This window comes from Thunnus thynnus, chromosome 7, assembly GCF_963924715.1.
Source record: "Thunnus thynnus chromosome 7, fThuThy2.1, whole genome shotgun sequence".
Lineage (NCBI taxonomy): Eukaryota > Metazoa > Chordata > Actinopteri > Scombriformes > Scombridae > Thunnus > Thunnus thynnus.
The window spans coordinates 22849191-22870091 of NC_089523.1; the positions used below are offsets into that span (position 1 = coordinate 22849191).

A 20901-nucleotide genomic window follows, 5' to 3' on the forward strand; every position below is an offset into this window, starting at 1 on the left:
CAGACTAAAACCCACATATATCCAGTTTTCTCTCACAAATCCACATGTGAGAAGCTAAAACCAGAGAATGTTTGGCATTTTTCCTCGAGAAATCACTGAAACTACTTTCTACATAGTTGCCAATTAATTTTCTGTCAATCCAAAAAATTATTTCAGCTCCACGATGGAGTTCATGGCACAATCATACAGGCAATCTGACAGGTTTCAAGCTCTAACCATATCATCTAAATTACTTTTTTGTAAGTGAAAATGAATGTTAATGCACCCAAAACACACAATTATGCTGCATTAAGTTTTTTTTATGATTTATATTTGTATTGATTTGTGAACAACACAAACAATCTCTATATTAAGAGAACTGTACAAAATGACAGTAAAAAAATATTGACGAAAAAAGGAAGAAGAAAAAAATGCTGCAATGAGGTTAAACTGAAAGTATCTCTGCAAAATAAAGTGGACATGTGACATATGAATGTTCATTTTAGAACATTTGCAAAATGGCTGAAACCACAATACTAATGAGGATAATTTCGGATATAGATATATAGCACATTATGACAAACCCATGCTAATTTACAGACAAAATAATCAAACTAATGTTCAAACCAGTGAGCTGTCTTACTGTTGTGAATTATATGGGATAAATGCATGTAAAACAATAACCTCCACAACTACATTTGTTTTTTATTACAGAATTTTGAAGAATCATAAAATTATGAGATCATATCATCATGCACTGACTGCACTGAAACGCCAAACATTATCATACTGAATTACTGCCAGACTGAAATAATATTTCACTTGAATTTACTTGTTTACAGTCTGTCTGATGAGCATATCCTGGTGGCCAAGAGGTCTAAGACGCTGATCGTGTGATTGTAACATCCATTTACTGTCACATCTCTCCTGTCAACCATCAAAACACAGCAAAAAATGCTTCCAATGAAAAAATACTAAAAAAAAAAAAAGATTGCTTGTGTAATTTCCCTGATGAAAAGCCACATCAAGCAGTGCCACTGTGTCCACACATCAACAATTAGGTTTCCAAGTACAATGTTATCAAAACCAAAACAATAAGACTGGTAGCCAAACCTATGCAGATAAGACCCAGGTTTCAATAGTCTGACCAGATGCCAGTTTACTCAGCCTGTATAAATGTAGACAGCTGAGCTTTGGACGGCAGAATCACAAGCAGTGTCAGAATCTTCAGTCTAACAAGCTGCTCCAAGCTGATTGAAGCATACAGTGAAAAAAAAATCAACCAGCCAAATCACTGAAGCAACGAATAGGACAAAAAAGGCCTACAGTAAGGAAATCCACCAAAGCTAACTGGCAGTTTAAGTGACACTTAACACAACAGCATGGGAGCAATAGCTTAATAACAGGAAACAGAAGCATGAAACAACTGTGGCTTTTGAAATGAGCAACGGCTTGCTGCCAGACTCATTGTCACTGTCTGTTGGTGGTGCGTACGTATATGCTGCAGCTCTAACAGGTAATATATCATGTGAACTATCACACAGCTGGCTAGAGTGATGATGATTTAAAAGGCTGGGTGAGAGGAGACAGCTTGTCTGAAAGCCTTGTTTCACTATGTCCGCAGTCTGATGTGATGCATCCCAGAGTCACCTTCAAATGCAGCTCCTCTTGACTGAAGGCTTGATGGGTACATAAATACCGGTCGTAATTATGATTCACCAGCAAACAAACCTCCATTTTTCAGGCCATTCTGACAAGACTAAGGGTAAACCAAGTAGGCCTCTGTGGCATTTTGCATACATTGTCAGACTGATATGTCATTGTGATCGTTTAATACTCCATAATTATGTCATTGTCAATGCCTGATGGCCGAGCTGGTCCGTGTTGGCAATACACCGCCGCAAAGTGAAGAGGGAGATGTTTCGCCGCAAATTGCGTTGGTGTTGATGACATAAGAGGTGATGAATATTCTAAGGTGACCTACTCAACACAAAGAGCGATGGCAGGAGACAAAAACAAACATGCAGTTGTTTTGTCTGACATGCTTGTGTGTCTAGGGAATCATTAAACACAATTAGGCATAATCACTGGACACAGCATGTCACCCATCAGATAGTTTGTTTACTGTGAATATATCATTTAAAACTTTGCAAGTTACATAAGCACGAGGTGACAGCATTTTCCTAATAATGTCACTTACGCTTACAATATAGTTTTGACAGACAGGTGCTTCCCACAGGGCATGCCAACTGTCACTCAACAGTTCGTCAGCCATGGGCTCAATGTGTCATCCAAGTAACCATGAAAGTTCCCTCTGCTCTCGTTTCATCTACCTTTGCTGCTAATCAACAAGTTCAACAAGTCAAAGAGACTTCATGAGTGGCGTTTACTGAACAGAAGAACTAAAGTACAGGTGTCTGTTTATGACAAAGAAGTGCTTTACAAATGCTGCCTTTTCAAGACTGCACTTTCTACGGCATAAAATGTACAATTTCACATATTTAATCACAGATGTGTTCTCTGTTCCATATTATACTTTTTTTCCATATTTTCACATTAAATCTATCACTATGTTTACTGTGTATTAATAAATTAGACACCTTATTCACCAAATATTGTTATTCTTTTTCTATTTATTGTAGTTTTATAATGTCATTGAAAAGACGGGCATTGAGACACATCTTCTTTGTTCTCTTCCATATTCAGCCCACGCACTTTTTCAGTGCGACAAATGAAGAGTGGACACTAGTACAATTTTTACACTTCATGGTACACCTTTGTAATTGATTGCACAACTTGAATTGATATGAAAGTAATAAACAGCTAAGGTAGAAGACAGGAGGATATAAACAGTTAAGAAAATAGTCGTCAGCTTTACCTGTATGTCCACATTTACATTTCTTTGTAATTGAAAAGGAAAGAATGATCTGCTGCATGCAAGATATGGATATATTTAGACATATTTTCTATACTTGGCAATATTAGATTTGAAAGTTCCAGTTTCAGGTCAGCAACAACATGCCAATCAAAGATATAAGCTTAGGCGAAAAGGAATAGACTCAGTGGAAAATAAATGTAAAGATGTACTCAATATGCAACTGAACAAATCTTTGAGCAACTAAAATAGGAGTTCACAATCGCCTATAAATGCAGCAAAAGGAATTCTAGGTCCACCCTGGTAGCCTACTGGTTAAAACGCATGCAACATAAACCTTTTTTTTTCTTGTCACACCCCTCACTCTACCCATGTGTCCTGTCTCTCTGCATTTTCCCCTGTCAAAAAAATGCCCCAAAAATGAAAAGGAAAGAAAAAAATGCACGTATAATGGGAATTTGTGGCAGGAATGTAAACATGTACGTGTTTATGAATGTTACACATAAATGTGAAAATCTGATAATGTGAAAAATGTGTTTTAGGCCAGATGTGGCAAGCGATGATCATGGTGTCCATACTGAATCATTTTTCCTCTGAAAAGACACAATCAGAATCAAAGGCATCACAACATTCAACTCTTTCTCGAATAAATGCCAATCATTCTAAAGAAGAGATTCTTTACACCTTTACTCCAAGGACCTAAACACGGTTTTACTGCATGACTACTACTGACAGAAAACACATTATTTACTCTGTGTAATGTTTTGTGGCTGGAGACACACAGCAGTATAAGAAAAGAAAGAGACAAGGTCAGACTGAAAGAAAAGACTGATTTCATGCCATGTACTGTATATATCAAAAGATTTTTAGGTTTTTGTTCCTTGGCTTTAAAACTTATCTAATATCTGAGAGTGAGCCTCTTCACCACAAGCAGGGCTGCTTTCTGATGATTCAAATAATTCCAGCCCCTCTCTTCAAATGAAATATTTTGATGGATTATGCAGTGGCAACCTTCACTGCACTGAACACATTTGAATAAATGTAGATTTGAGATATACAGAAAGATGAGGCCAGCATGTCAAAGTGATACACAACTGCATGCAAATGCTCTGTATTTTGAAGCTGTAGCATTTCAAAAAATGTGATGTGGAATTTTACAAACTTCTGTGTGCCACCAAATCTGAAATGTTTTTCATGTTAATTGGATTTATTCAGGTTGCTGTCACATCACATTTTGCACAGTGTCATATTGTACAGGCAGTAATGAAGTTAATAGTGATTTGTCTGTGCTCTGAGATCTATCATATTAACTGTCTTTATTACAAACACAGTTTTCATTTGCCATCACACCATTAGAAATTATATGAAAAGAATTTTAAATGTGAAGAGGTTCAGTTAAATTGGCCTGAACGTGCTATAAAAAATAAAAAGGCAGAGAGAATGAAACAGCAATTTGTGCACACAGTGAAAAACAATCAGGGCAAACCTTAGAAGAGATGACATTTGGGTGCAAGTGACAAAATGAAATCATGTACAACAATCCTATTACACATGTATGCCATTTGACAACCCTTAAGTCTACTGATATTTGAACCAGAATAATCCACGTTCTCCAGGTCCAGCCTATTTATTCATGCACAGATCGCGATTCTCTCAGGCTTGGGAAATCAGCTTTTGCTCCAATACCGCCTTTGTCACACACATACTTCCCTGCCTTCACTAACTACACTATCTCCCTGCCTGTTCAAGCAAAACTTTATGCTAAGTAAATCATTTACATCTCCCAAGCAGCCTATCTACATTTTCCAATAAAACCCTAAATTGATGGATGTCATCTTAGTGCTCACAGGCAATAACTCCTGCTGCTTCGAAATAACAATATGTTTTGGTTTTATGAGGTCTAGACATGCCATTCTTTTTAATGACATCCCTAGGCCAGTGCTGTTTACATTTATTGATATCTGTTTTTAGACTGGAGCTGGTCTGTCTTCCTCAGAGGTTTGCTGTACACAGCTAAGTTTCACTTATGCTGACAAAACAAAACTTTTCATTTGGTTAGTATGGACCATGGACTGTGGCTGTAAAAATATTTTGCTCATATGTTTCTCCCAGATGCAGTTTATTGAGATTAAATGCAATATTTCTACTGTACTTGAAAATTCATTTAAAAAAAGACAAATATAAACCCTTTTCCCCTTTCCTCTGTGTTATTTAATTCATTTTGACATTTTATTGGAAGTGGCAAACATCTACTTGTGCTTGGGTCCTTTTACAAATCAAGTTAAAAATATTAGATTTATATATCCTTCAAAACTGCAACCGGCATGCATGTAAGGTGAATGAATACATTGTAATGAATAAATGCCAATAAAAATATAAATATAAATCTTTGGTGTATATGTACTTAAATCCAATCAGCTACACCACATCTAAAGCTGATCAGAGGCAACAAAAAAATAACAAAATTGTGTTTCTGTGGTGGCACAAAGCAAGTATGCTGTGTCTTCAAGGGAGTGGTGGCACACTTTTGGCGTTTTTGTGGCTGCAGGCTTCCGGCGTACTTAGGGCGTATATGGAAACAGGGTGGAATTAGAAGGAAGCTTTTATCAAACATTAACAGTGAGAGTGTTTGGAGCTCTCCCCATTATGAAGAATACTTCGGAAATGTGTGGAGAGTTTGCAGGAGTTTCTCCCAAGAGGAATGTCAGCCAGAATGTGCAGGAATGCAAGTGCAAATATACAGCAGGCAAAATGAACTGCCAAAAGCTACTCAAGTTACATATTGAAAGGAAAGTAACATGATGCACTCATTAGATTTGCAGGTTTAAACCATAAATAAAAGTAAATTAAAATGTGTTCTAGTTTTTGTAGTTAATCTTTCCTTTTTTACTTAAATTATTATTGTGGGCCATCCACTTAGATTTGGTTGAATCTGCATGCAGCAATGTCATAACTGCCAAACTGGGAGTGAAACTGTCTGTTTACGGTGGCATAAACTGACAATTCCAGTAATGATCCTGTTTACGACCCACAAATAATGATCCTGTTTATGAACAACTGCACCTCAAGAAAAATAAGGGAGGAAAGCTGTGTTTTGCACGATGTGCCCGCATGAAAATATAGCCCTTGAAGTTTCACACAAGGAAATAGCAGTCCTATACAGTACAGGCAGTACTTCGCATGAATGGACTGGTAACTCTCACAGAAGAGGGATCTTCTTTATGGGAGAAAATTATAGCTTACAAGAAAAAAATCCATATATGGTCCATACATGACATGAGGGACAGAGCAAAGTTCAGTCTCCACATTAAAGGGTTGAGCACTGGGCTGCTGTGTCGATAAATTTCACTAGTTACTGTAAAGTTCCTTGTCCACTTCATCATTCAAGTACAGTCACAGCAAGGCGTGCTAAAAGCAATCTTTTTTTGAATCTTTTTTTCTAAATCGTAGCTCTGTGTTGATGGGTGCTGGCATATGTTCTGCCTCGGAGGATAACAGAAAACACATTGAAACACAGTTAAGAGAGGAGGCAGACTTTACAATGACCAATTAATTTTATGGAGACACAACGTGAGAGCTTCATGGACTGTCAAAACTAAATGAGACTTGTTTGCAGAACAGAGTATGCAATAAAAGAAGCAGAGAGCGCCTCTACTGTGAGGAATGAACTTTGCGTGTTCCTTCAGTTTGTTTGCATATTAAAGTATGGATTTCTGCTTGCAAGTTACAACGCTATCCACAAAGACAAAGGTCCCTGTTGCTCAAGAGCTGTCAGTTGGAGAAGGGTCCTAATCTGTTTCTGGACAAATCTGAGGCGAGAAGTAAGCAATCTAGTTGCTGAATCTTCACTCATATTAGATCTACAAGGCCTAATTTTAACTTTAAGCTTGTTCCGACTTTCGTAAGGCAAGGGCACTCCTGCACTGCCGGTTGCCACTGCTTTCTTGGCCGTGCTTCAAACTTGTGGGGGACACCCACTGACTGTATATAAATATAGATGACGCGTTTCCACTTCCTACCGTTATGTTTTGTTGTTGAAAATGCATTTACGGATCCAACCGCGAGCCTATAAGCTTACTACTATAATTTCCCATAGAGGTTAGTGAGTTAGCTAACATTAGCTTGCAGTTTACTGCATACAGCCTATGGTAGCTCATTAGCTGCCAGCATCTAGCTTTCAAACAAATGCAGTTCTAATAAATTTACAACATGTGATCAGCCATAACTGTATAACAAAAATTATTATACACTGTTAGATATCTTGCAAGTTAGTATGTCAGTGGTCACTCAGTTATACTATAGCTGGTCACTGATTGTGCATGTATTGCTATATCATACTCAGATATTAATGAATGAATGATTTATTTACATTTCAATCCACAGAATGAAGAAAGATTAACCTGTTATGTAATGGTAGAATAAAATTGATTGGAACCATCAGCCAATACAATATAATATAATGTATTATCAATGTAATGGACATTTGTGAAGCTTCAGAGCTCATACTTATCCACTGCAGTTTGGAATGATTGAAAAGTCACTAATTTAATATATTAATATATTAATGATATTAATACATGGGAATTTGTTTTTGCACATCAATTATTTTAACAACTAATATTGTAAGTGGGTGTGGCCTCTCACAAAAAGCCATAAAACTTCAAAACAGATTAACGAAACAGCGTATTTGAGGATATTTATATACTCTATGCAAATATAACAGCTCTTCCATTTTGTCCAGAAATTGGTGCACTGGTGGAACGAAGAACAAAGGACAGAATTAACTTCAAAATCTAAGTCAAAATCTGACAAGTGGAATCGGCTTATCTTGACAAATGAATCACATTAATGGAGGTCCAGTAATGAGATCCATCTCGACTTTCACCAGTAAAACTATTGCATACAGTTATAAAAGTTGTATCAGACTTTTAATAGGAAAGTTAAAAGGTGCTGTAGAAAAGAAAGACCAAAACAAAACAAACATCATCACATAATGATAAAGGAAAAACTTGCACTGTGGACTCCATTAAGGCCCATAGCTCATTAAAAGGCACTCAACAAAATTCAACACCCTTATTAGATCTTTCAGGAAAAAATAAAAGAGAAAGGGGAATACATATAAAGTTCAAAAACAACAACTGGATGCAAGTTACTAGAAAAATTGATTTAAAAATGGTTTAAGAAAAGATATTTTTTTAAATGGTTTGGAGATTTGGTACACCTTTTTCTCTTTTGAAGTCAATGATTCCAGTACATACCTGGTATCAGTATCTGACACATATTTTATTACATGGACTATTTTTTGATCCTGCAACCTGTTAACACCGGTGATGTTTTAAATGCTGAAATCTTAAATCTTGACTATACTCATGACTATACAGTTGGATGTAAAACACACAATGCAGATCTGTATAATTTCAACTCTTTCATCAGGGATGTAAATATACCTAAAATACTGTATATATGGCCAAACAATTTCAGCCTGCAGGCCTTTAATTTAGAGGAGTTTAGATTTCAAAGCAAACAGTATTTGGGGAATTAAACAAATGATACCAAAGGCTCTCAAAAATGTATGCTGGCAATCACCACCACCACCTACAAAAGCTCAGCCATGTGTCAGATTTGATATGAAACACAATGATCAAAGTGGTGTGTTTGTGTACTGTGGAGTCGTTAGGCAACCTTTTATCAATGAATATGTCCATTAGGGTTGGGCGATATGGCCAAAAATGTTATCACAATAAAAATTCAGTCGATATTGACAAAAATGTCAATATCAAATTTAGAAACAGACTGTCTGAACTGCAGGGCAGTTGATATCTGGCAGCTCAAGGCTTATTTTCCTTGTTAGTTACAGACAGAGTGCAACAGTATTTGGGAGCCAATAGATCAAACCCATATTTCCTTTCAAATACATTTACCTGTCATCTTAGATGTAAACAATGTGACTTTGAGTTTCCCCCTTCCATTAGCTCTATTGCCTCCCATGTCCCTCCGCAGCGCAATGACTCAAGTATGAGAAGTAATCAATAGGCTTCTGGTTTGGGTGAATGAGCCTTAGTGCTTGGTTTGCACAGTCTTGATCAGCCTGACAATGACAGATTATAGTGCTGTATCTGAGAGTAATTAAGATGGGTCTATCGTCACGCTGATAACTCAAGAGCATGATGCCCCCAAGGCAGGCAGCACGAACCTGTCAGACAACAGCTCTGTTCTGTGTAAACAGTATCAAAATCCTCTCATGATTCACCTTGAGAGGAGTCAAAAAGTTCTGCATCAATTGTAAATTCTGTAACAATTATGTTTGCCAGCTTTACTAAAGACAACTGAGGATATTGGCAAATATAAATTCTAAAAGGTAAAAAAAAAAAATGAGCATATGTGACAGCACACATTTTCCTCACAAATTATCCCCCAAGCAGTCATCTTATTATGTTATCACCAAGAGTAAAGGAAGATGTAAAATACCCATCTGCTCAAACTATACTGCATTCCACAAACACTGCAGGAGTTTCTATTGTGTTATCCCGTCAATCTAACATCCAATATATCACATAAATATCAATGTACCTCTGTGGCACTTAATGTTTTTAACAGATGTTAAGTGTCAGTGAGGTGTTGACTTAAAGGAATCATTTGACATTTTGGGAAATTCACCTTTGTGCTGAGAGCTAGATGAAAAGACTGATACCACTCCTTTTTTTACATGCCTGTTAAATATGAAGCGACAGACAGCAGATAGTTAGCTTAGCTTAGCATAAAGACTGGAAACAAGGGGAAACAGCTGGCCTGGCTCTGTCCAAAGACAAAATTAATGCTTTAAATCTTGTTTGTTTAATCTGTTCCAATGCTGAAGTGTAAAAATAACAATTCACCATTTTACAGGCGATTACATCAGACTATTTCTTGGTCAAGACCTGGAGTCTCCGCTGGTTGCCTGGCAACTGATCCTGGACACTTATTTAAGTCCAGATGAAACAGCATTTTGAGAGTATCTAACCTTCGTATCGTGACATATTTCTGAGTTAAAAGGATAAACAGGTGGGACATAACGTTGGGAGGAATTTGATTTGAATGTTGAAAAGTGGGCGTGTCATAATGAATCTTAACTCTGTGCCACTAAAATTCGAAGATTGATTGATGGGTGGATGTCATGATATTATTGGTTGAAATTGGTTGGTACAAGCCTATGTAGGCACACCTCATATTTTGTTTTACAGGAAGAAAAAATGATTGGATTTTGATATAGGAGTACAAAGAAATTGATTTTTTTGTTGGTTTGTTTGGCATACATTGTTAAATGGGTGAACAATGTGACCGGGGTATGATCTAAAAGGGTTAAAATGGCATTTTTCATTTCATCTCAACTTTAACATGGCTTAAATAAACAAGATATACATGTTAATTAGTGAACTTCAGAGATGCTGGTAAGAGGATTTTTTTTACCTATAGGGACAGAGCCAGACTTGCTGTTTCCAGTCTGTATGCTAAGCTAAGCTAACTGTCCGCTGGCTGTAGTGGTATTGATAAGCGTATCTCCTGAAATATGGAAGTATTCCTTTGATATAGTGATTTTTGACTCTGTAGTTTGTAGTGTTGTCATATTAGATTGCATCGTAAGTGAAGACATTACCTTGGACTCCGGAAAGATATTGTGAGCATTTTTATCTATTTTCTGACATTTTGTAGTCTAATCAATAATAAAAATCATTGTTAGTTCAGCCCTATCAGTTCATAAAAAACTGAACATTTTAAGTCAGGTAGAATTTATTGCAGGGCTATTGTATTGTATTCCATTTCATCCTTTCTTTAGAAGACTTTTGTTCTTTCCAGCTGGCATCCCTGAGTGTACTGTTCAAATAAAATTAGAGAGACATTAGTGTGCAATGGGGGCACTGCTGAAAAGAAGTAGAAACGTGGAAGGTCCAGGCTATTCTAATGCTGTCCCGAAGTCTTGCTATATCCTGCTGTGTAAGGGAATAATATTTCATTAAGTCTGCATAAATACATTTGCAAACAGCTCCAACAAGAAGGGGAGTGACTGATTCGAGAGAATGGTGTTTAGCGAGTACAGTACCTGTCTTAAAATCTCACTGCACTGTATGAAGGCCAGATATAAATCATTTTTACTCTTATCTCAGATTAAAGGTATCTGCAGCATGTTGCCTTTCTATTAACAATGCAAGATTTATTGATTAGTGTAGTGTTTGCGTTGGACTCACTGGTTTGGAGCACTTGTACTCTTGTTTTTTTCCACCTGTGTACTGCTGCTTACAGAGGACTCTAGGAAGATAGTGGTCATTTTATCAGGCTCAGATCTGCCCAAACAAGCCCAGAGAGAAGACAGAGAGGTGCTGCTCCTTTCCTGTTGTCTGACATGCAAGGTGCAACTGAGCTCTGTCGGACACAGAAAAGCTCTCGCCTCCAGAATAAGTGAAGAGCTGCCATTACACCACAGCAGAAAACAATGTTCTGAACGGGGCCGGCCAACTCCCTTCAAGGTGGTTGTAATCAAAATAGGCTCTTAACACAAACCTCTAAATGTGACCAATCATGTAATGATAAGCCTTCATTCTTCTTAGTAAACCAGACAAAAACACATTTCTTACAAATCCAAATGCTGTGCAGTTGCTGATTAGAGCACTGGGACCTTTTTCACTCCCATTCAAGCACTGGATTAGCGGGTGCTCAATAACTGAATTTATTGATTTGAGATTCAGTATTCTCTCTTAGAAAGAGTCTTTTCACCTCAACACTGAGCAACAGTTATTTAGTCTTAATGCTGTTCTGGTCTGAGTCTCAAGGTTCTCTATTAGTTGAGTTTCTTTTTAGCTGTGTGATTTTATTACAGTTTCTTAAAGAAAATAATCTAAATATTTTGAATGGTCCAAAATAAGCAACAATTCAACATGTACAGTCAGTGAATCGTGAAGTGAAGTTGTCCGGACCAATCAGTAATAAATATGCTTATTATGTGCTATTTTTAAGATGTAATTGTTGTCCCCCTTTGGCCCAAACAGTGTAATTATGAGTCCTCGTGTGCTGTGATGAAATACAAGATCTAATATTTGTGAGAATCAGATCACTGGTCTCTCAGATATTGCATATGACACATGGATGAGTGAACAAATTATGGAGAGCGCCCCTTTGGGCTGATCAGTGTAAATTTTGATAATGTGAGATGCATCCCCAACTTCTAGCAAAATCCAACAAGCGAACAAATGTTGCAGGGCCCAAGTAAGGTCAGTCAGTGCAGTTTTTAAAATGCCATAATGGAGCAAAAAGTTGCATTTCATGAACTATGTGGCTATGTCCATCAACTAATCGCTAACTGTGTCTGCCTGCTGTTTGATACTGGGCACGTCATTTACAGTGGGTTTTTTGGTGAAAACAGCTGCCTGCTACAACCAAAACCCACACTGATATGAGTGGTTAGACTGAAACAGTAAGATTGTGGGCTGAAATGCTCAATTAATCTATTGGCTCACCACTATGAGCGACCCCTTTCACATTACCTATACAGTAGTCATGTCATCCATTGTTTAAAATTACTGATTTTAGTTGCTTTTATGATTTTTTAAAGGTATCAAGGCTTGAATCACATCCGGCCCAGTAAAACATAATTAAGGGGCATCTGCAGTGTTATGTGTCAGACCAGGGATGATCTAGAGCCAACCAACATAATTGCAGGAAACCAGTAACTGCACTGGAATCCTGTTTGTTTTAAAAATTGGTTTGAACTACATGGATGGTAAGTTACAGGTTACAGAGAAAATCCGGCCAATGGAGTTAGCCAATATCTTCTTGTAGGAAGAACTGACTGCACCACAGCCTTAATGGCGGCTTGTAATTGCTCCATCACCCATACTAATGTGCACTCTATGCCCCTTTCAAAACAAAAACATTGCATTTCCATTTTTTTTTTCATTGTGGACTTGATTGTTAGCATCTAAGCAACACAGCCAATAGAGTGAGGTCTCTCAGATCCAGGGAACACAGAGAACAATGTGATATTCATAAGCAGAGACATCAGCTCTCCTCCTCATTACCACAGCACAGTTATGAATGGAAGCTTCTGTCCCCACAATCATGAAAGGGCCTGTCATCTGTCTGTTTCTCCTAATTGACTGTTTTCTACATTTCAACACAGACGGACAGACACATTTTTGATCGTCCTCAGTTTGTCATTCAGCTTGACACCGCGGTACAAATCCCTTCCATAGAAATGTCCCAAGGTTTTTTTTTTTCATATTTACTACATGACTTAAATTGATAGCATGTCTGCAGCTGCACTTCTCTAACCTTGACAAAACAGCCAGGTACAGCATTTACTTGAAGGTCACACAATAAAGTATGTAGACAAAAACCCTTGTACCCTGCACCCAAGGTGATGTTTTTAAGGAGAGATGGGAGTCTTTCAGAAACTGAAAAGAATAGAAAGTCAAGGATAGAAAGAGACTTTCAATATTTTCCCCCAACATGGACTTCCATAACCAACTTCTTTCTGTGTACACTGGCTGACCTGCTACAACCTCTGAGTCTAGAGGACAAAAAGCGAAATCTGCCTATTCACTTCCGAGCTGCAAGCTCCCTTTGTGCTCAGATCAATTTTATAAGCCATCTCAAAGAGAGTGTGAAGTTTGATCTTGGACACACATTAGCACACTGCCATGCTCTGACAAGATAGTGATGGTTTAAATACATTCGTTTTACAGGCAAGGACCTGCACCTTTACACATACGCACAGCAGCAAAAGTACATTTCAGAGCAGATACAGTAGAGAAACACAGTTCAGAGGCATGATGTCCTCGGTGAAAAGATAACAGTATTACTCACATGACTTACATCTGCTACCAGTGGCTAAATTCCTCACATGTATCAGCTGCCAATTCTCTGCCAGCACCTCCCTTTAAACAGTAAGATTAGCTGCCACCACATAAAGTAGTGCCATGCATTATCTAGCAATTAGAGTGAGGCTTATTAAGCAGAGTTTAATGTAAATTTAATGAGCAATAAATTCAATTTCTTTAAATAGAAGAGTATATTATTGTTACAAATGATGTACTGTGGTGATCTCAACGTTCAGGCGATGAAATACTTCATAACCAGGCACATATCAATGGCCCATTAAGTGCGGTATTAAATTTATCCTGAAACACGGTACTGTACTGTAAGTGCTATTCCATAGCTAGAGAGAAGAAGACCACTTCAGTAAAGATGGCACTGATGTACTGCATGTGGTTCTGTGTAGAGCTGAAACCATTAGTCGCTTAATCAATCAACAGAAAATTAATGTGCAACAATTCTGATAATCAATTAATCGTTTGAGTAATTTTTTAAGCAAAAATGTAAAATATTCTCTGGTTCCAGCTTCTCAATTTTGATGTTTTCCTGCTTTGCTTTGTCTTATGTGATGATAAACTGAATATCTATATATACAGTAGATATCTGTATATAATGATCTGTTTGTCAGACATAACAAGACACTTGAAAGCATCATATTGGGCTTTAGGAAATCGTGATGGAAATTTTTCACTATCATTTGACATTCTATAGATCAAAAAATGAACAGATTAATAAATAACATAATATGCAGATTCACTGAAAATGAAAATAACCATTAATCACCAGAAATGGGTAGGCAGACCTTTATTTACAGGAAACAATGGAACTCAATACAATAATGTATTTACAGTATGAATAATAACTGACATATTGTGGACTGTAAGCCCTTACTCTAGATGTTAACATACAGCACTCGTATCCTTGTACTGTCAGAATGTGTGTATTAGTTTAGAAACATGCAAATGTGCGTATGTGCACATGCTGTGTATTTTATGTATAATTAAGCTTAAATGAGTGTGTAATTGTGAGTGTATTACAATCAATGGTGTGAATGTGTGTACATATGTGTGCTGTAGGCCCAAAGGATTCTGAGAATGTTTTGTTGTTTTATAATGGGCTCTTGGTAAATTAGCCTTGAGCTAAAAGAGATACAAATAAACAAACAAACAAACTAGTTGCACGCCTACTCAGTAGATTGTACTGTAACTACAGTAAGTACAATGCAATTTAGATGTGCATGTACTTTACATGAGTATTTCTGCTTCATGTTATTTCACTACATTTTAGAGGCCAACATTGTAGTGTTTACTCCACTACATGTATTTGACAGCTATAGTTAAGCTACTTTGCGGATTAAGACTTTACACACAAAACCAATGATGAGCTCATAAAAAATAATCTACAGTTTATAAAGAAGATGAATTTAGCTCCACCTTGGCTAACTATGACACTAAGATGCTGCTTACCTGCACTGTTAATGCCTCAGTAAAAAAATAATCCAGTAAAATATTATACTTTATGATACTATACTCAAACACTCACAGAGGACATTGTTCTGAATAATGAGTACTTTTATTTTTGATACTTTAGGAATATTTTGCTGTCGATTTTTACTTTTACCAAATTTAAGTATGACTGTAGGACTTTTACTGGAAATATAGTATGTTTACACTGTTGTATTGGTACTTATACTTGAGCAAAAGATGAGTACTCCTTCCTCCAGTGTCCTAGCTCTGTGCTCCCTCTAATGACCTCATCTTTAGTACTCAACACCAGTATTCATATGGTACTGCTGTTCCTGTAACCCCAAGTATGCACTGCTGACAGAAGACAAGTGAAAAAACCACAGAGCTCAACACTTGTGTGATAATTGATGGAATAAAAAGCTACCATTCTCTAGAACACAAACAGACAAACACATCTTGAGGGCAGAGCGGCACACTGCTAGCAGATTTCAGCAGTATCTGTTTCAAAGCCAAACCTCACCATAGGCAGCCGGAGACGGACATTTCCAATCACTCATCGTGTCACATGCCAACTGACAGCCAATAGCACCGTAACAACTGTATGTTTCCTTTTGTTTCTCTGAGATCCTGTCCTTCAGTGGCGCCTTGAAGCGTCATGACAGCTCATATTGATCCACTTCACCATCACTCAGTCCTGACGAATGACTTTAAACTGGCAATAAGTGGGATTATGCAACCTTCTGAAATACAACCATCTGATATGTTACAACGGGGCCGGGCGGATTCTTTGTTGCAGATTCTTTGTTAAAAGTCTCAACATTTCGTAACAGGATGCTCAGACGAGGAAACTCTTTAGCTTTACCAGTCCTTAGAGGAACATCTCTCCCTCATGATGTTCTGTCGTGATGTTCCAGCATCACCTGTCTCTCTCTTTCTCTGTGTTTCTAGGATATTGTGTCAGACCACATCCAGTTAGTGGGATTGTTCTTCTCTAACCAGATATAGAGTAAAATCCAGCTATTCTGGATTATTAGCAAAGAAAAATTGGAAGATGTCAGGAAGAAGGCTGTCAGCACTTCAACATTTCAAGAGCTTTGGGTCTTTTTTTTTTCTTTTCTTTTTTGCTCCAAGCAGCTTTCACAAAGACAATCACACAAATGAAAAACCTCAGGTCAGATAATACCATATGTGGCTTGGGATTTCACCTTAACCAAGAGGCTGCATGCACCCGTTTCCTAATGCTGCAACCCTGGGTGTATTGAGCTGGAGGTTATTGCGCATTCATGATGCATTATTTTAATTGACTGAGAGGTTAATTAAATTAATGTGACAAGGAGACGCTAGACAATGCTGTAAATGTCATTCAACTGCTATTCAACACAGACCATAATAAATTCAACAACTGTGAAATGAAAGCCTTGTAAGCAGTGAGCTGTAAAAAAAAAAAAAAAAAAAAAAGAAAAGAAAATAACAAAAGAAAAAGAAAAGCCCATTGTCTAAAAATTCAGTTTCACGAGTAACCTTATTTTGAGAGCAGGTCGTCAGTCTCACCACACACACACACACACACACACACACACACACACATTCACATGCTTTAATGAGTTTCTGCAGACCTGTTGATGGGTGATGCAGATACCACCACTGTATTTGGCCACTGATGGCAAAAGGCTATCTGAAACTGAAAATAAACCAGTAAAAAAAAGTCACTCAAGTGATCTTCAAGTGTAAACCTGTCATCTCAACTGTTGCTTGCCATTTTAACAACCCCGGGACTGACAACAACAAGAACATGTCCATCCTACCGCTGGGTGGGATTTAAAGCAGCTGTAAACTGACATGTTAACCGCTACACATGCGTCAGTATTGTCAGCAGATACGTTTTCCAGGGATAGAAGAAAAAACACTGACGCATGCAACTCTGATGCAACCGCGGAGGAATAACGGGGGGGAAAATAATCGGACCGGGGACTGCAATGGTCGTGCACATCCAGGCGTCCCTGGTTCATGCAGTTGCACGCTGTAAAGCCCAACAGCGACGTGGCAGATTTACATCTCCAGCCTCACTGACAGCAGGAGAAGTGAAGACTGCGGACCGGATCACACACTGGCATCAGAGGCTGCAGTTGTGCGGCCAGAGGACACTGTGCGAGACTAGAGCTGCAATGCGTGTTTTTCTCCAAAGCGCACCTGAAGCGCAGACTTGAGCGATATGTAGACAGTGGAATGAGTTGGGACTGTGAAGGTTTATGCGGTACGACTAAAGGAGTGTGTACTATTCTTTCACAGCCGGAGAATCGGTCTCATTTTATAATAAAGAGCGTATCAGGGAGCACTGCTTTCAACTTGCCCAAGGTCCAAACACTGTACGAGCATTCACTCCATTATTACTGGCCTCACTTTCTTGCCGTCTATGTAATTGTGCAGCACTCACAATACTTTTTATAGCAGTCCTCTGTAGCCTATTGCAGTGAAACTCAGGACAACACCCTTTCAATCAGCGCTAAATTTACGAGATAAGCCTAAGAGTCTCAAGAAGCGTGGATATTTAGAAGTCGACATGCAGCTCCGGTAGTATCACAGCGATAGAAAGTGATGCTGAGATTTGAGGGGAAAGCTTGTGCGCATCTAACGCGCAAACGCACCACAACTTCTCCCCGGTACTCCTCGGGCTTGAGCTGTAGAAGGGGTTATTCTACATCACAGACACACAAGACGTGAAAAACTTACCTTTTGGGAGAAACGCCGCTGAAATCGCGAAAACAGAGAGAAAAATAGCGAGAGATCCGCTCCCCGTGATCGCCATGTTGGACACCTGCTTGAGACTGGCGGCGCTAAATCACCTAGAGACGGCCATGGGATGAAAATGTAGACACATGAGAGGCGGAGGGAGGGCTCAAGCAGGGAGCCTGCTATCATATTGGGCTGCATTATGTTGCAATGACATCTAGGCCTATAAAATAATATACGAATATTAAAGTGATACCTCAGGAGAATTCTTTAAAAAATGTGAAAACACTGTCTGCAAATGTCTCCACTGAACACTAAAGACACACTGTGATTCCCAACAGGAATATTGCAGGACTATTACATTGATACCATGGGAAGTGTAAAACAGCATGGAGCGCGGTGAGGTAACCATAAACTCACCACCGAGAACCACAGACACTTTATAGGGATATTATAGTAATTTTCTATTACGGTTATAGTCTGTAAGTTCATCTGGGTGAGACCATATAATCAACTGGCTGCGCTTTCGTTTTTATAGCTGAAGTACAAATAATTCTTGTGCGATAAACAGAATTTAGTTTGTGTTTACTATAAAGTAGGCAAGCTATTTGTGTGTGTTGTAGCGTGTTTTAGGACACTTTTAAAAGCTGCAGATAAGAAAACGATGCTATCTTTTAACACATTTTTTTAAACAATGCACATTTGTGCTACTTTTTAATAACACCTTAACTCAAATTGCAAGATGTGTTTAAAAAACTTTATTGTCATTCAATTCAATTATGTTGTTTTGATAATTAACAGATGTGTGTGTTTATTCTCTAAAAAGAAAATAAAAAAGACAGTGATCAACTATAAGAAAACTGGTTTCATTTATTAAAGGAACTATCAGTAAAGTTTGCAGGTTGTGAGCCATTATGTCTAATGTTACTCAAAGAGCGCCCCCTTTACTTTGAATGGAGTATTGCAGCTTATAATTGTAGCTGCCACAGTACTAAAGCAATGTTATGCTTCTCCAGAAGTACTCACAGTAGAATTTCACATATGAAAGTCATACATATACTGCCTGCATGAAAATGAAATACTGCCTGTTATTAATAAGTCTGACCAAATGAACTATCCATTCCTCTTCTTCTCTGTAGGTGCTTTCTTATGTCTCATAATGTTTCATCTCCCCAACTTATTCTCACCTGAAACATGGTACATTTGGAATATCTTATGGGAATCACAAAGCCACAGAGGACTGTGCATGACAACGTTGAATCTCATTTCCCTATTTCATTGTGTCAAAACAGCACAAAGGCTGCTAATTGCACAATCTATTCTCTGAGACTGCGTGTCAGTCCTCATTCCATGGATGAGTAGATAGCATTTAGAACTTCACTCTAATGCTGCAGCCGTCCCTATCACTACAGATTGAATTCCACACATCAAATTTATTTCAGATGTTATTATCTGTGGCAGCTTGCCAGCTCTGCCTGCCACTCACACAATGTCTCCACAAGGTGTTTTCTCCTCACAGCCCTGGCCAGGCTGCTTTGCTCTCCGAAGCATAGCTTTGATGGGCATCAATCTGCAAGGTGCACCTGGAGGAGGTGTTCTCAATAAATTATATTTCACATTTTGTATTTTGTTTGTAACTCTTTTTTTTATTGATTTGTAATAATTTTAGGTGCAGTACACCTGATGGTTCATTGCAGCTCATGATACCCCGCACTGCTAACTTTTGTTTGCACTCCCTGTCTCTCCCTCGTGCTTTTGCTGTGTCGAGGATTCACTCCGCCACTGCTTGGCATTCTTTCTTTCATGAGAATAGATGGGGTCTCTAGGAGAAGAGAAGCCCAGCGTCTCTGTCTCCCCGAGCAGGATGAATAATGGATGCGAATGGATCAGATGACTGAACTGCTTCATCTGGATCCTCTGTAGTAATGGCCAGCCATAGATTCTCTGTATGGAGAAAGAGTGTGCACTCTCTCTGAACGGTCATACAGCTCGCAAACAGTTAAGTAGTTTATTTTAGAGATCTCGTGTATGAGCTAGTCACACGCTGCATACTGGTGGTGCCATTTAATAGGGCAGCCGTCAGCATTTTCTATTTAAATTAGTAGGGAAACTGGTAATAAAAGATTTTCGCCCAGGCCTCTTTCTCAGTTAATGTTTGATTAGAAATGCAATGGTTTTAAATTAAGATTTCTTTTCCCCTTGGTAAGAAATCAATCAAATTAACGGAAATTGAATTATTTGAGATGGTAATCTATTTAGGCAAACCATTCACCATGAAAATGTTTTCCTCCTGTTGTGAAAGGCAGAGTAATTGAATCAGACCCTTGTAAGTGACCCTCAATGGCTGAGCAAGAACAAGGCGTATTGAAATGAAATGTAGATTTTCTCATGCTTAGACCACATAAGTGAACAGGCAGGGGTATGTGAAATTCAATTTTCCTCACATAATGTATACAACGATTCACATGTGTATAATATGTAACGTAGCAGGACAAAACTGAGGACAGAATAATGGACTGTAATCATGTATGCAGAAATATGTGTTTGCAAGCCTCTGTCTTGTCCATATTGTATATCCACCCTGAGTCACATTCACTTTTTTTTTAAACTTATTTTAGCACAACAGCATTTATATAGTAGAGCAGTATATTACTGCAATTTTCCATCTCCCCCATAGCAAATTATTACAGGAAATTATATTCCAAATATATCACCACAGGTCATCAATTCTTTATGCCTTGGAGGGATGAAACGTGCACTCAATTGGTTTCCTGCTTCTTTTTTGTCACACTTACATACATACTGTATAGAAGCTGCTTGTAAATTACATTTATGTATGTTTTTGAGAAAGGAAGTCCTTTTTTCATCACGGGTGAATCTAACTCTGAAATACTTTCTCGACATACTTTGTACTTATGTGTATCTCATGGTCAAATTTAGTGAAAAGAAGTTCACACTCAGAGATATATCATTCACTTGATTTAATTGTTCATCTGTCACAGAACA

General features: G+C 38.1%; 1 protein-coding gene across 3 annotated transcripts in view; it reads right to left on the minus strand.

The window, feature by feature from the left end:
• Nucleotides 1-18023, minus strand: part of cadm1b (cell adhesion molecule 1b) — a 150163-nt gene extending 132140 nt beyond the window's left edge. For 2 of the 3 annotated variants that reach the window (XM_067595010.1, XM_067595011.1), the window contains exon 1: nucleotides 17896-18023. In XM_067595010.1, the coding sequence (XP_067451111.1) occupies nucleotides 17896-17971 (76 nt within the window). In that variant the 5' untranslated portion in view covers nucleotides 17972-18023. The remainder of the gene's footprint in view (nucleotides 1-17895) is intronic. The other variant, XM_067595009.1, reaches the window with a different exon arrangement.
• Nucleotides 18024-20901: the final 2878 nt, after the last annotated feature.